Below are 14182 nucleotides of genomic sequence, written 5' to 3'. Positions count from 1 at the left end.
GCGGAGCGGCGATGGTGCCTCAACTCCGCGGGCCTCGCGGACAGTGTCTGGTAGGGGGTGGGAAAAGGGGCCCCCTTGGTCGCACTATCTCAGCGCGGGGGGAAACAGGAGGGGGTTGCTGATGCTCGGGGTAAGGAGGATTTTTACTCTGCCTCGAGTCCCGCGACGAGCGTCTCCACCTCGGCCAGGTCGCGCCGTCGGCCTCCCTGGTGTGCAGCTCCCGGCACGACGCGAGCACCCCCTCGTCTGCCTTCGCCGTCTCTCCACAGCTCCGTCCTCTTCGCTCCGACTCCAACGCACACGACGACGACGACGACCAACAACCAATTCTTCCTCTTCCCAACTCCACCGACTGCGAAGTCTTAACTCAGCTCTACTGACGAACGCGGTCGCTTATATAAGCCCCGTGGCTTCGCCTTTGACCCCCTGCCTTCGACCTTTCACCTCGCTCCCCATTGGCCCGAGAAAAAGTGGGCGTGAATCCATTTTGATCCATGAATTTGCATATAGCGACCGCCCTCCAACGCCCTGGAGGCGGGGCCAAATCGCCCCTCGCTCACCGATTGGACGGAAAAAAGTGGGCGTGTGTCGTTTTTGATCGTTTTTGGAGCGGAAAATCCGTGGTTTTGTACACGCTGTTCGGCGCGCGCCCTGCACGAGTCCAACACCGGTACCCACAAGCGGCGCAAGAACGGTGGCGATGCGACGGTTGCGAGGTGTGACGTGAAGCGGCGCCGCGGTGGGTGGTTGATGTTGTGGTTGGTGGTGGTAACAATGGCGGTTGGTCCAAAATAAAGATAGTAAAAGAAAAACGGCTATCCTGAAGAGTCGCAGCACGCATGAATGACATGTATTCCCACTAGACAACGGGTTTGGGCCTAACTACACATATACTTACCGAGATATCTCACCTAAGGGACCTGAATGGTGGTTTGCGAATTTGGTAACCACAACAATATTTACCCATTGATAAAGTAATATTAAATGCTGCGCTTGATACAAAATAATTTGCAAATAAGAACCCATGAAGTTTGTTCAACTGAAATGCTTGTTCCTGCCTTTTGGACAACTAGTGCGTGCCCGTAGGTGCGTGCCTGTAGGTGCGTGCCTGTAGGTGCGTGCCCGTATGTGCAGCTTCGTTCCTTCGCTCTCGTAAACGACTGGATTGGGGCATTTTTTTCAATTAGATTGGACCAACCATATCATAAATGACCATAACTTGGGAACCATCTGGGAAACATACTCAGGTCCCCAGCGTCAATTGTGACGTCATATCAAACGAAGAAGAAGAATTGTGACGCCCCCCTCTCTCCCCCCTAGTCTCGCCCCTCTTTCTCTCGCCCCTCTCTCTCTCGCCCCCACTCTCACTCCCCCTCCTCTCTCACCCCTCCTCTCTCCCCCTCTCTTGAATTGTGACGCCCCTATCTCTCGCCCCCTCTCTCGCCCCCTCTCTCCCCCTCTCTCACCCCTCCTCTCTCCCCCACTCTTGAATTGTGACTCCCCCTCTCTCTCGCCCCTCCTCTCTCGCCCCTCTCTCTGTAAATGTATTCACAAATGTCTACCAAGCACAACAATTAATTCAAACCTTGGGAAAAAAACAGCTTTCAAACCCTTGGGAAACAGCTGTTTCCCTTGGGAAAATTCAAACCTTAGAATTAATTAATAATTTGAACAATTAATTTAAACCTTGGGAAACACTTGGGAAACAGCTGAAACAGATGAAGAACGATATCAAACCTTGAAAAGGCACATACTAACGTCCCCAGCGTCGATTGTGATGTCATACCAAACGAAGAAGAAGAATTGTGATGTCAATCGTGCAAAAAATAATAATAATAAATAAACATGAATTGTGATGTCATACGTGATGTCATAGCACCGTGTCTTGTCATTGGTTGACAGATAAATGGTCGTAACTTGGGAACCGCTTATCCAATTAATATCAAACCTTGAAAAGGCACATCCGCAGGTCCCCACCAATATTCCTGGCAAGTTTCAATCAGATCGGACCGTGAATCGTGCAAAAATAAATAAATAAATAAACATTAATTGTGATGTCATTCGTGATGTCTTTGCACCGTGTCTTGTCATTGGTCAACAGATAAATGGCCAAAACTTGGGAACCGCTCGTCCGATTAATATCAAACCTCGAAAAGGCACATCCGCGGGTCCCCAGCAATATTCCTGGCAAGTTTCAATCAGATCGGACCGTCAATCGTGCAAAATAAATAAACATGAATTGTGACGTCATTCGTGATGTCATAGCACCGTGTCCTATCATTGGTTGACAGATAAATGGCCGTAACTTTGGAACCGCTCGTCCAATTGACATCGAACCTTGAAAAAGCACATCCGCGGGACCCCGGCAATATTCCTGGCAAGTTTCAATCAGATCGGACCGGCGGTTGTCGAGAAACGGTGGCCGCAGACACACACACACACACACACACACACACACACACACACACACACACACACACACACACAGGAATTATAGATAGATGAGAATAATTCTGCAGCGGTAGGTAAGTTCAACAGCGTCTGTGTGTTTTCTAATGAACCAGACTTTCACCCAGTTTTAAAATTCACTCTCTGTAGATGTCTTTCTCTATTGTTATTATATCAGATGAACTATTTGCAATTGTATCTAACATCACTTTGTGAAATCACAAATATAGAGCCCTTTAAACATAATCTGTTTATTTTCAGGAATTTACATTTGAATGTTTCGCTTTGTCACTCAGCTGCTGCTTTCGGCATCCTCTCATATCATGTTCATCCTCACTGCTCACCAGCAGTCTTGCTTACCAAGTGATCAACAAGTGTAATGTGCCGATCCTGAGACTAGACAGGACCAATGTTGCCTGTGTGGCAGATCAAAAAGCTTTCCTCCACCCTCAGAAATCTGTCTTTAATTTCTAATTACCCTTTGAACTCACATACTCTTCGCATGCTGCTGTCTTGTAAATGGCACTGTGATCTTTACTTGGTCTTTGTCATCACAATTTTTTTCTGTAATTTACAATTAAATGATGTTAGTTTTGAGAGAAGTGAAACGGACAACGTGTAGAAACCACATGAATGCTTGACTCGCTTTGTGCATGCATGTGAAGGGCCCACATCCCTGTTCATAGCTCGGGTGGATGGCACGCTCAGCAGCAAAAATTTTTGGAGTGCAGAATTCTTACTGGTACAATGTGTGGCCAATACATCGGCATCGCTTGTGAAACTGTTCCATGCCCAGCACCTATACCGTCTTGCATAAAACATGATTGGTCTGACAATTTGATTTAAACTCCGTCCACCTATGTAGTCTGCTGTGAAATTAGTCATTAATGGAGTAGTGCATCCACGTCTATTGTGTGTACTTGCCGTACTTTGAGTAGAGTTGCTATTGTATCAACAATTTTGCATTCATATCCAACAATTTGAGTTATTTTCAACTTGCTTTGTCTGAATTGAGGGGCATTTTGGGCACAAAATTATTGAGTCGAATTTTATTTTGTGTTTGTGCACCACTTGATGCTTTGGTAGCAGCTGGAAGTAGACTGTTTTGCAGCCGCCGGAACTCTGACTGTGCTCTACTCAGCTTCTAATGAAACCTTGATTATGGTCAACAAACATTTATGACCATTTCATATGAAACATCCATATTTTCACAAAGCAAATGGTGCACCACATAATCCCTCTGCGTAATCTTTTCTACAACCATTTACCTGAGCTAACTCAACCCTCTTTCTTGTAGTTTGGTATTTACTCACCTCTCTCTGCTCTTCTGTTCATCCCTTTGTTTGATGCGTTCAACTGTGGCCCCACTGTCTGTATGTTACCTTTTCACCTTGTGTTTACCTCACTTTTCAATGAGTAAGATTTTTGTTGGCAAAAAAAAAAGAAAAAAAAACATAGGTTTTCACAAATTTATATTCCTTCCATTTACCAAATAAACTCAAGCATCCTATGGGGAATGGAGGCATAAAACTGCTTGCCAAAATCTGTGCTTATGTAGATTATATAACTGAGAGCATGAGCTTGTGTGCAGACTCACCGAGAGCTTTGAGTGCACGAATTCTGGCCTGACGTCCTCGCATTCCTTTCCTGTTCTCAACACAAACACCATGTTGCAAGAAAGGACTCGAGGTGTGTATAATGCTTAAAAAAAAAATATATATATATATATATGTAAAATATTATTTTTACTTTTTGCTTTTCTGTTGAACTTTCTAACCCATTTTTGAAGCGTATTCCCATAAGCGTCTTTTGTGCTGATTTGCCTTTGCTTCAATCAAAGCACTTTATGTTTGCTGGCATTAGTTGTAACAATAGTGTTTATTTTGTTTTGCATTTTTCCATGTTGTGTTGTTTTTGCTTCATAAAAATGAGTGAAAAATATGTACAAGCAAATAATGGAAACTTTCTGTTGTGGTTTGGTGTGGACTCTTAAGTTGGTGCATGGAAGAGTTTGGAAGGAATACTTATTGAAGGGGTGGTGAAAACACATTTGCTTCATCTCTGGACCTAAGCTCCAAGAGAAAATGCAGCACATTTGCCACAGTTGTTCAGGTGGTTCGTCTGCCTTCAGTGAAGCAGTTTGCATTTTGCACAAGTTTGGGGTGTTGACGTGCTTCAAAATTTTCATCGTCTTCCATTGTGCAGGGAGAAAGGTGTTCTGATGGGAACATCTATTTCCAGCTCAGCATATAATCTCTAAAGCTGGGGTCTTTGGGTTACATCTCTTACACTCTGATTTGTTCATTATCTTCTACTGTTTTTAATATGCACTGCTGTGCAAAAGTCTTACACATTCACGAGTTACAATATATGGATGTTGCAAGCATCAACAATATCTCTGGGTCACAACTGAGAGATCGATCGGCTATCTACATGCTGCGGGTCTGTTCGAGCCAAACTGACCAGGGCTAATCAACAACTCAAGTGAACTATACATGAGCAGCAATGATGAAGTGTTGTCACTAATCCATCACATTTACCACACACACACACAAGCATTTAAAGGCCATTTTCCCCACTAAAGCGGGGGTTAGCCTATCACATTTACCAATCAATCAAATTAATGACTCATTGTCAGGTGTTTCTCATTAACATCAAGTGTTCCTCTCTTCACATCCATAAAGTTAGAAGCCCACTTTTTGTTCTGCAGAGTACAGATCTATGGCTAAAATTTCAGAATACCACCATAGAATTGTTTCTCTCTAAAAAAGGAAAAACGTCGTGTGAAATAGCTCTCATCACTCGATCCTCAAGGTGAGGTAATCCGAATCGCAATCAACAAGTACAGCAAAACGTCATCTGCAATTGACAAACCCATGACTGGAAGGCCCAGAGAGCTATCGAACAAGAATGAGCAATACTTGAAGATATTTCTTAAGAATATAAAGAAGACATGCTTTCGATTGATAACTAAACTTGAAAAATCCTTGGGTGGTGTTGTCCATCCATCAATAGTAAGTATGAAGGTCATGTTTGAAATGGGACAAAAAAAAATGGTGGCAAGCAAATAGGTTTTCTTCCTGCAACACATCCTTAACCTTAGTTTGCTTGCTGCCATTTTGTCAATGGCTTGGCATGGTCCTGTCAAGTGTGATCACAAGGTCAACTAAAGTTTAATGGATAAAATCATTTGAAAACTTGTGGAACTGGAAATGGCCTGATACAGGAATATATGCTTTGTGAAAAGGCACGCGAGGAAGTTTTTATGATGCCGTTAAGGCATATTGCCGGCTTTGTAAAGTATGGAGGCCATGGAAAATGATGATGTCTATCTCTTCAAGGCACCAAAATGTAAATAAAAAAGGCCGATTTAACTTTACTACAACTAGTTACAAACTTCCAGGTACATAATTTTTTTTTTTTAATTGTCTACGAAATAAAAATTGAATGGAGGCTATCTTAAATGGCCAGATCACTGCCATGGGCAGTGGTGCAATGAAGGGTGAGGGGAGGGGGGGGCTCATGGGGCTTGAGCCCTGAGCTTCCTCCCCCCTTAACCACAAACGTGATTACAGCAGCAGTGGGAGATGGGGTTTTGCAATCGTGTTGGTGTGCGTGCATTGTCCGTGGCATAACTTTTTGCCATTCCGGCTTTTGTCACATTTTCAACAAACCTTTATTTGGCCCAATAATGAGAAAATAAAATACCAGTTGATTGTCTGAATTATTTATTTATTATTTTCTTGAAGGAAGGAGGCCCTTTTTGTTTTTATTTATTTTGGCAAAATGGCCGCCGTCTTTTCGTAGCAGACAAGCCAGTTTTTCACTACCCCCCCCCCCCCCAAAAAAAAGTTTTTTTTTTACTTGTCATGTACCAGACATGTCAGTTTTCTACCCCCAAACAAATATAACATTGGTCATATACCTGACACCATGTATACACTCAATCAGCCTATTAAAAATACAATCCATAGTTGTTAACAAATATATCATAAATGTGTGGCAAAATACAAAAAAACTCCACACTTCGTGCATATTAAAATTATAGGCTATGCCATCTTTCTATATAGATCTACAGTAAACATTTCATATACAGATTTACATAGAGCACGTGGGATGGAGACTCGCCAGCGCTTCCTGGTCTAACTCCCCACGAGTGAAATCAGAAAAAAAACATCACATAGCTAGCATCGCCCATCAAGAACTGTTCCTGCATACCACGGCTTCAGGACTTTAGTTCATGTCCGAATTTGCAAACAGATGAAAACCATCTTCTAAAATGAAACTTAACTCATCAAAATGATCGGCGCATCGTGCATTCACGCAATTTGTCTGCATTCTATATTTCGTCGATTTGTCATTTCCTAAACCGTGAAATGCTCTTTCCTATGAAGTTTTTTTATTTTATTTTATTTTTTTTTTTGTCGATTTATATTTATATGGGTACCTAGAACAATTTGAGCTTGGTTGCCCAAATGGCAAAATTGGGCAACTCTGGTAATTTGCATAATCCAAGATGGTCACCAAACGGTATCTCGATAATTTAGCATCTGACTCTCTAATCCTAGAATGGTGTGTAATACATCTTTTTTAGGGTTTTCATGTGTGTAGAATCCATTTATGATATTTTTTCGATTGCATGTCAATCTCACATGTAAAAGTTCAGGTCAAGGTTACATTTGACCTCTGTGTGGACAACTATTGGATGTTTCGATGAAATGGCAACTAAAAATATTATTATATAATAGAATATTATATTATATGTATATTTAATGTTATAGCTAGAAGTTTGCATGCATTTGTGCAATTTTCTTCCTAATTTTAGTGTTTATTTCGCATGATTCGAGATGACCAATCCAGCGCCTGATGCTGGGAAGTGCTTTCTCCCGACCTGCAGCAAGTCTGGACGAATAAGAACATTCAAGTTACAAGCAGTAAAAAGACTTATCGAATGTGCAACAGAGCGGCATGACGATGAAACCCTTACTAGAATGCAGTATGTTTTGGATTCGCAAGGCGATGAGGCATTAGTAGAAGTTCATCAAGGCTGCTACTGCTCATTCACCTCCAAGTATCATGTCAAAAAAGTTGTGGATAAGAAGAGGAAGGAGGGTTCGAGAGACAGTGAAGAACCACCAACTGCCAGAATCAGACAATCACAAGTAAAAGAGTTTCATTTTAAGAAACAATGTTTCTTTTGTGCTGCATCTTGTGAGCCTGTAAATCCTAAACATCCCGATAGATGAGACAGACTGGTACAGTGCGAAAGAAAGGGTGTCAAGGATGCTCCACCCTTCAAGGCTGTTGTATTACACTCTTTTGATGATTGAAATGATGTGTGGAGTCCGGAAGTTGCTATGCGTTGTCACGGCGCAGATGACTTATCCGCAGCTGAGGCACAGTATCATGTTCGCTGTTATGATGAATTTAAGAAAATTCCTGTGCATGCTGTCCAGAGCCCCACGATTGATGATGCCACTTTGAACCTGCTTATCAATGAAATGTACACTAATAGAAAACTATGTACTTGGACATCCATTGAACTGTATGACAAATATGTGAGTCATGGTGGTTTGTTGACATGGAAGCAAATGCTCACCAAGCTGGTCACTTATTGTGGTGATGTGATCGATCCAGGGTCGTTTGATACACTACCCAGCTGCCACTGAGAAGATTGTGGTCTTTGACAAGTACCAAGATGTCTCTGCGAAGGACCATGATTGAATGTGCCGGGCTGGTGATATTATCATCGACTATGAGCTCTCCATTGCCAGTCCTTTACCCAAACAAGATGTCATCCTAAAGAGCAACAGCAACAAATGGAGGCTGGCGAGCATGTTGTACACCTTCACTGTTGACGATAATGTAACGATGGATACTCGCGACGATGGTGCATTTGGTCATGACGAAGCAGACATCACCATGATTTCCTATGTCCTTGTGGCAGCCACCTCTGGAACGGGTGTGGTATGCGTGCTTAGTGATGACACTGATGTGTTTGTTCTGTTGGTGTATTGGGTGTATCGGGCAGACCTACAGTGCAAAGTACAAATGGAGCATTGGGACAGTACAGTCCTAGATATCAATGCAACCTGTGCTGACCTAGGGCCAAAATGTTTGCAACTCTTTGGCGTGCACGCCCTCAGTGGGTACGACACAACCTCATATCCATATGGCAAAGGAAAGATTGGCGCACTAAAAACTTTGCTGGCAAGGAACTTCCCGGGCTTGGCTGATTTTCTGGGTGAGGTGGGCACCACAGAAACTGATTTGCTGGAAGCAGCAAAACCTTTCTTTCTCGCTCTGTATGGTCAGGTACCGGGAACTTCTATGGAATCTGCTCGCTTTACGCTATTCACCAAAAATAAGAAAAGTCCCAAAGTGATGGCCCTTCCTCCAACAACGACCAACTTGTTACAACGCGTGTTGAGGGCTCATTTACAAGTGATGTTGTGGAAAGCGGAAGACCACTAAGCTCCACCCGATGATTCAGCTGATCTCACAAAATTTGGATGGGAGATTCAGGATAATATCCCTGTTCCTGTCACTGCTAAGGGTGACCCGGCACCGCCAGAGCTAATTGACGTGATCCGGTGTCAATATAGGGCACAGAGTAAGAAGTGCATCACTGAGACGTGTGGCTGCCACAAAGAACATATTTCATGTACGTCATACTGTAACTGCTCTGGTGAAGATGGCTGCTGCAATCCACACTCAGAGACGAGATGTTCAAACTACAGATGAGTACGTCGATATGAGGATGACATAGATCAGGAGGATGATGGAGATCAGGATGTTGGGAAAGATAATTTTGATGAGGGTGCCGATCAGGAGAGCGAAGGCCAGGAGGATGAGGATGGTCTTTCTGATTCCGATTATGAGTGGGAGCATACAGAAATTTGATTCAGTTGAGGAAGATGACAATTATCATCTTATTGTATAATTTTACACTTATGTAATTGTGAATACCAGCTTTTTGACATGTTAGTGATATTTTTTCACATTAAGAAAACATGAATAAAGTGAATCGTTAATGTTCATCAAGTTGATTCAATTCGCTGTCCACCCCGAGATCAAATTTAACCTTTATCTGACCTTCAACGCGTGAGATGGACCTGTAATCAAAGGAATAACATCAGAAATGGATTCTACATACATTAAAAAACCTGAAAAGAGGTATTGCACACCATTTTATTACAAGGGTGTAAAAAATTAAATTATCGAGATGGTGATTGGTAGCCATCTTGGATTATGCAAATTACCAGAATTGCCCAAAGTTGCCATTTGGGCAACCAAGCTCGAATTGTTCTGGGACCTCATATGATTCCAAATAAACATAAAAAAATTCATAGGAAAGGACATTTCTAGATTTGGTATTGAAAAAATAGAAACATCAAATTGACTAATTCGTCATGTAGTTTGCTAGTTTTAAAACCAGACGTATTTTACATCACTTTAATCGGATGCGTGCACTGAATTTTACTGCAACGGCTGTGATGGAACTTATGTACTTAGACGTGCACAGACCAGAATGTATTTCTCACATATCATGCACGGAAACTGAAAGCAACAATGAACAAAAGGCAGCAGTACAGCTCTCGGTGCTGTGGCTAGAGATAAGCTATAAAAACTTAAGATTGAAATTGTGAAAATTATCAATTCAATGAATGGTGCAAGTGTCATACACGAAGATGTGGATTTTAAAAATGGTGCAAAAACTGCTTCATTATTTGGTATGTCCTTCCTTACATCCATCGGTCGAACATGAAGAAGAAGAAGAACCTTTCTAACCCACCGTGTTTCATTCTTGTGTTTAGTTTTTTGTGTTGTTTATTTGCATCAGGACAGTAAGGTCACCTCACCTGTTGAAGTAACCGTCGGTCCCCCACGGGCTACTTCTTAAGTGGTGCAGATGCTTCACTGCAGTCTGCATAGCTTCCTTTAAACATGGGTGCGTTAATTTTATTATTTATTTATTTATTTATTATTTTCCCTAGGATGTTTGACAAAATAACAAATAACAAAAAAATGCAGGAAGCATGCTTGGATGATCAACTGGTATTTTATTATTATTATTTTTGGCCTTATGGATAATGTGGAGAATGCTAATAATCACACTCACAACCCAAGGCCTTGATTTTGTGCTCTAGTATTTTCTGTACCTCTGATACTTGACAGGTAACTTGAGCCACCTCCGAATAAATATTCTGGTTTCACTCATAGCCGCGGGTGGCGTTGTTCACACTTGGGGTGGGGAGAGGGGGTAATCGGCATTTTTTTCCTCCTGTTGTGTATGTCTGGTGGCATTGTCTGCCATAGCTTTTTTATTTGTTCTTACATATTCGATCATTGCCAAGAGTCTATTTGCGCTCGTTACTGTCGCCAAAGGCGGGGTATTACATTTGGGTTTGTCTGTTTGTTTGTTTGTCTACACATAACTTTCGTGTCTTTCTCCACAACCGCTTGTCGGATTGAGATTAATTTCAACATTGGTGCGACTACTAATGGAGAGTATTTTCATGATAATTATGTCATAGGTCGTGTGGTGTGGCACCCATGTTGGAAAAACGGAAAAACTTTGGACCTCTAAATCTCCGAAACGACACCAAGGAAAAATTTAAACTTTGCACAAAGCAAGTAGTCATGGGGAATGTTTTTTTTTTATGTCATAGGTGCCCTCGTTATGACGTCATAATTGCATCTGCAGAACACTGCATCCGATTAGTATGAAAATTTTTGAGGGGCTTCCAGGGATAAAATGGTCCACAAAAACAAAATTTTGATGACTTCATCTGTCACGTGATTTGGCAGCCATATATATATATATATATATATATATATATATATATATATATATATATATATATATATATATTTTTGTTAAACCTTCAAAATCTTCTTTGAAATGGCTGAACAGATTGAGGCAAAACTTTATACATATGATCACCTTTAAATGTTGGGCATTAAGCAAAGAAGCAACATGCACCATTTGGTCTTTGATATAACTAATGACTTGGTATGGTCAGGGTTTAAAACTACATCCTCTTCAACTGAGAACGGATGCTCTAACTCGAAGAAATTACATTATTGTGTCCACTGAGTTGAATTTGTTTTTTTTGGACCTCTTTGGAGCTCACTATTACATGTTATTTTTGTGTCACAATGCTAAATGGAGGTTTTTTCTTAAATGGAATGATTGCCTTGCACAGCAGCCTTTGTTCAAAAACTTTCAGTACAGGCTACTGTGAACAACGCTGGCATTTGTTCAACTTTGTGATAATCACATCTTAACGCAATGTAAATTAGAAGGGCACTCGGTGGAGCGCATACCTCTGCCACGGAATTCCTGATCACAAGAACATATTGGGCTGAATACATTTTTGAAATATCATGCTATATATCATTTTTGGCTCCAGCTCTCAATGGTAAAGAATCGCTTTAAAAATTAAATAAGTCTCGTATCTGGATCTGGATTTGGATCTTCACCAAAATTGAATCAATTCGTCCTTGTCACACACCCAACCTGTCCACCACGTTTCATCCGAATCTGTCCACAACTTTTTGAGATATCAGTTTAGCCCGATCACTCAATGGTGAAGAATCACTTAAAAAATTCTCGTAGCCGGATCTGGTTCCGGATCTTCATCAAAATCTAATGAGTTCGTCCTTGTCACACACAACCTGTCCACCAAATTTCATCCGGATCCGTCCACAACTTTTTGAGATATCCTGCACACATACACAGATGGATGAAAACATAACCTCCTTCCACCTTCTGTGGCAGAGGGAATAAAACTGATTCAATGTTTTATTTGTACGTTTAAAATGTATCTCTTTTGGCATCATGCTCTTTTCCTGGTTGAATGCTGAGCCTTACCTGCGTGAGCAGCTTTTCAAATGCAGTGCAGGAAGCGGTCACCATATTAAATACGTTAGACAGACAAACACATGGACAGATACCACAGTTCACATTATATAATAGATCCAGTGGATTATTGGTTGTGCCACGTCTTAAAAGGTACATCTCACTCTACGTGCTACATTGCACACTTGTTCTTTGCTCTTCTGTTTTTTTTCTTTCTCCCTAATAGCTGTCTTGGGTACCATAGATGGGTAATTTGAATTTTAAATAAAATGACTATTTGAACTTTGACGATCATTTGGCAGACATCGCTCTCCATGGGCTTTAGCATATATATATATATATATATATATATATATATATATATATATATATATATATATATATATATCTTGCCAAAACGAAGTTTTTGCAAGATATGTTAGTCAGCTTATATGTTTTTTTTTGTTTTTTATCTTGCCAAAACGAAGTTTTTGCGATATGTTAGTCAGCTTGTTTTTTTTTTTTTGTCTGTAATCACGTATAAAAAATTCTGCAGAGCACAGTTATCATCGGAAATTTTTGTAACTTCGCATATCAGAGGCCTATAGAGGTCCCTTTCAGTGCACAAAATTTTGAAGGTCAAGGTCAAAGGTCAAGGTCACTTTGGCGCAATCAGGGGAGTCGACGAAACCCTTATTTTTTGAGTAATTTTGATCGGATCGTCTTCAAACTTCATGGGAATATAGTTCATGGTCTGGCACTCAGCTGATTAATTTTTGGTGGCGATTGGCCTTGACCTTCATGGTTAGCGCCTCAGGTCAAACATATTTGACCCCAAGGTCAAATTTTCAAGTTTTAGGAACCATATCGTGTCATACCTCAAATTGAACACCTCGATGAGTACTTTCTAGATATGTCAAGCTTGAGACATTATGACATCATTTGGTGACGTTATGAGGCAAAAGCATATTTTTCATGGTTACTCTGTAGAACGATTCTCATTGGAATCTCTCGTAGGCAGATATTCCTCAAGGAGTCGCTCCTGGTGGATAGCAGCTCTATTCACCTCAGTGTGACCTTAAAGAAGTCACACGTGGTCACCTTTTGGCAAGATACGGGTCACCCTGTGGGTGACATTGGTTTATTTCTGAGTCACTCATTTGGCTGCTATTAAAAGCCGATTAAAATCCTAAAAAAAAAAAAAAAATATATATATATATTTGCAATCACATTATTATTCCTCTTTTTCTTCCTAATCTTCATTTCTTTGCAGCAACCTGCTAACTCCCGGATTTCTGTGGCGTTACTTGTATAATGTTTGTATTATCCTTGCCCTTCATCCCTTATCCTGTAGGGTTTCTCTCATTTTCCTGTGGTAGGAAATGCAGCTCAGTCCAGGCCCTGCAGGCCGTTTCTCTTGGTCTGGTTCGAAGTGCATCTTTCTTTGCAGGTTTGTTAGTGTAGAGGGAGGGCCTTGAGTTTAGCAGAGCACAAATAACCTTTCTTAATGTGTTTGCAGTGAAAGGAAGGTGATTGGGGTTTTGCGATTGGGTGGGGGTGGGAGGGCATAATATTTGCCTGCAAATCTGCACTGCCCTACCAAGTGTGTGCATGAGGACTTTTTATAAAGTGCATGGAGATTTTTACTCTTTTGCCTGCATTTGGAACAAAATTGCTCTTTGGCATGATTTTTTTCTTTCTTAATTGTCTGCTCCTTGTTTGTCTGTAAACTAATTTTTTTAATTTTATTTGTTTATTTTTTTTAAAATTAATGATTATTTTGTTTGTACAATTTGAAACACGTAGTACTTTAGGATACTAGCTCAAATGCAATTTGTACTTTTCATGAAAAAGCAAATCTCAAAATGTGGATTAAAAAAACCAAAAAAA

The 14182-nt window shown here is 41.0% G+C and overlaps 1 protein-coding gene and 1 pseudogene across 10 annotated transcripts in view; both read left to right on the top strand.

The window, feature by feature from the left end:
- LOC147008442 (folliculin-interacting protein 1-like) overlaps positions 1 to 14182 on the top strand; it is a 177455-nt gene that overhangs the window by 84916 nt on the left and 78357 nt on the right. For 9 of the 10 annotated variants that reach the window (XM_085863561.1, XM_085863560.1, XM_085863557.1 and 6 more), the window contains 2 exons: positions 4040 to 4137; positions 13647 to 13742. The exons of the other annotated variant lie outside the window; for it this stretch is intronic. In XM_085863561.1, coding sequence (XP_085719687.1) covers positions 4040 to 4137; positions 13647 to 13742 — 194 coding nt within the window. The remainder of the gene's footprint in view (positions 1 to 4039; positions 4138 to 13646; positions 13743 to 14182) is intronic. 10 annotated transcript variants of the gene reach the window in all.
- On the top strand, positions 7265 to 11251 carry LOC147008443 (uncharacterized; annotated as a pseudogene).

The sequence above is a fragment of the Eptatretus burgeri genome, chromosome 18, assembly GCF_056783735.1.
Source record: "Eptatretus burgeri isolate ZD-2024b chromosome 18, Ebu_testis_v1, whole genome shotgun sequence".
NCBI classification, from domain to species: domain Eukaryota; kingdom Metazoa; phylum Chordata; class Myxini; order Myxiniformes; family Myxinidae; genus Eptatretus; species Eptatretus burgeri.
This window is presented reverse-complemented; position numbering and strand designations above follow the sequence as displayed.